Here is a 2,391-nt window from a genome sequence, read left to right as displayed (position 1 = left end):
ACTGATGATCGTCCACTTGAACGCCTCGACCTTGCTTCCAGTAGCATAATAGACAGGAGCAGCGACTGCCACACCCTCGGGAAAGTTGTGAAGAATGATACCAACCGAAAGAACAATTCCCGTACGAAGACCGGCGAGTGAGGATACAAACAGCGCCAAACCTTCCGGGAAATTGTGAATAGCGATGGCAATACCTGTGAGAACACCAGTACGACGGTACTCCTCCTTCACCTTCATTTCCTCAAGAAGCGCATTGTTCTCTTCTCCAGCAGGACTAGCCAGCTCCTGACGAGCTGCGTCAACCGGTGTACCCGGTACTGGAGATGCAATGTGCACAACACTCGCCTTCTCGGTAACGTCGTCCGTCTTCAAAGCTTTCTCGCCATCCGCCTCTAAGTCTGCGTTGGCAGCAGCCCTGGCGGCAGCTCTGTCCTTACGCTCGAACACAGAGTGCACCAGCCACTCCACAAACAGGATGATGGCCACTCCGACAAAGAATACACCAGTAGCGGCCAAATACGTGTTGCCGTTGCATGTGTCGTCGCACACTCCAGCGGTAGTGGAAGCACCACCGTGCTCGTAAGCTTCGGGGTCCGTTGTACCAGGAGTGAACGCAGCACGGTAGTAAATCAATGCCTCGGCGTACAGGTCAGCGAAAGCAATGAAGATCATGACACCGGCCGACAAAGCGAAGGCAATCGAGAGCGAACGCGGGTCGGCGAGGAATTTCAAGCGTTCCACTGAGATGACGAGCACGGACAGCGTCGTAGCAATGCCACCAAGAACACTCATACCCATTGCCGTAGCAATCACAGTGAAGGTGATCTCGGTGCCCGGCGTGATACCATTGTCGTCGGCATAGCCGTCGTCCACGTCCATGATCTTAAACCAGCTCATCATCGCGTTTTCTTCGTGCTCTAAAATGTGACAGTGAGCAACGTACGGCTCGGTCGTGTCAAATCCGTAGTCCTTGGCGCCGCGAGTGCTATTGGCTATGAGGTACTCGTCGGGAGTGCAAGCCACGTAGCAGACCTGGGTGATAGTATCCGAGGGGCGGTCACCGGCATTCGGGATCTTGGCTACATCTTTCAGGTGGTTCGTATCGATGGTTTCTTCTGTTTCGCCACATTGCGCGTTGACCAAGTGCCAGTGGAATGGGTGCGGGTCATCGGTCGGATTCTGGAAGTTCCACTTCTCCACCGTGCCCTTGGTACAGTGAAGGCTGCCGGTGATAGTCGTCATGTTGATTTGCTGCGAGCGGTACATGATCATGTCGTACAGGGGACACTGCATCGCGGTATCCATTTCTCCGAGGATGACGGTACGTTCCTTTCCGCCGGCTTCGTAGAGCTCCTTCAGCGACTTGTACTTCACAAGCGTAGATGGGAGCGCGCGGTACTTCATAGTATCCGTCTTGAGACTCTCGACGACGCGGATGCGCATGATACGTTCGTCGTAATCTGTAGGCTGGTCAGCCGTCTGGTTATCCTCGAGGTCGTACGTGGTGCCATTGGTGGAGTTAGTGAAGTCACAGACGAACTCGATGCGCTCGAAAGGGAAGAGAACGAGGTAGTTTTCAAACGACTCGGGTTTGTTAGCGAAACCCGAGTCGGACGCAACGATCTGGCACTTGTCCTGGAACGGCACGGAGATGTTGTAGTGGCGAGCGTTGGCAACGTTGATCAGGCGGAAGCGGACCTGAGCAGGCGGCACGTCGACGTACGGCATGATCACGCCGTTCACAAGGTTAACAGAGCCGAAGGACTCGGGCACCCACTTCGTCGACCCAGCATTGCAGTTGTCGTCCGAGTACAAGAGCTCGCCCGTCGTGTTGATTAAACGGTCAGTCAGCACCAAAGGAATATCTGTCTCGATGTCCATGTTGATCGACGCCTCAAGCTCATTGTCGGCAATGATGTACGCACCCATGAGACCAGCCCACGTGTTGAGGCGTGTGAGACCATTGGAGTGATCGTGATAGAGTTTGGTGGACGCAGACTGGTTGTTGTAGTAGTGGAATACCTGTGACTGGTTCTTGTAGATGGACCGGTACGGTAGCCCGTCATATTCTGGTGGTGACTCTAGTCCGTGCACGTGTGTGACAACGGGCACACCACAGTACGGGTAGCATGCAGACTCAATGTTGTTGAGAGAATCCTCGACAAAGTTCTGGAACAGGTGCGGCTGTGATAGCTCGTTGTACCAGGTAATGGTGATCGGTACACCCTTAGCGACCTTGATTGTCGGGCCGGGCATGGTAGGAGTCGAATTCCTAAGCGAGTAGCCATAGATCTCACCCGAGATGGAGCCGTCCCCCGTCCAGTTGTGCGTGGCACGGCCGATCTGCATGTCGATGGCGCCTCCACCGGTCAGATCGATGACTTCCGGAAT

General features: G+C 54.6%; 1 protein-coding gene across 1 annotated transcript; it reads right to left on the bottom strand.

The window, feature by feature from the left end:
- Window positions 1-233: 233 nt before the first annotated feature.
- On the bottom strand, window positions 234-2,349 carry PITG_21846 (uncharacterized protein; the record flags this gene model as incomplete). The annotated part of the gene is made up of 2 exons (XM_002996871.1): window positions 234-263; window positions 319-2,349. The coding sequence occupies 2 exons, from the start codon at window positions 2,347-2,349 to the stop codon at window positions 234-236; spliced, it is 2,061 nt and encodes a 686-aa protein (XP_002996917.1).
- Between the last annotated feature and the right edge of the window lie 42 nt (window positions 2,350-2,391).

The sequence above is a fragment of the Phytophthora infestans genome, genomic scaffold (assembly GCF_000142945.1).
Source record: "Phytophthora infestans T30-4 supercont1.688 genomic scaffold, whole genome shotgun sequence".
NCBI classification, from domain to species: domain Eukaryota; phylum Oomycota; class Peronosporomycetes; order Peronosporales; family Peronosporaceae; genus Phytophthora; species Phytophthora infestans.
The sequence above is the reverse complement of the archived record's forward strand: the minus strand, read 5'-3'. Positions and strand labels throughout refer to the sequence as shown.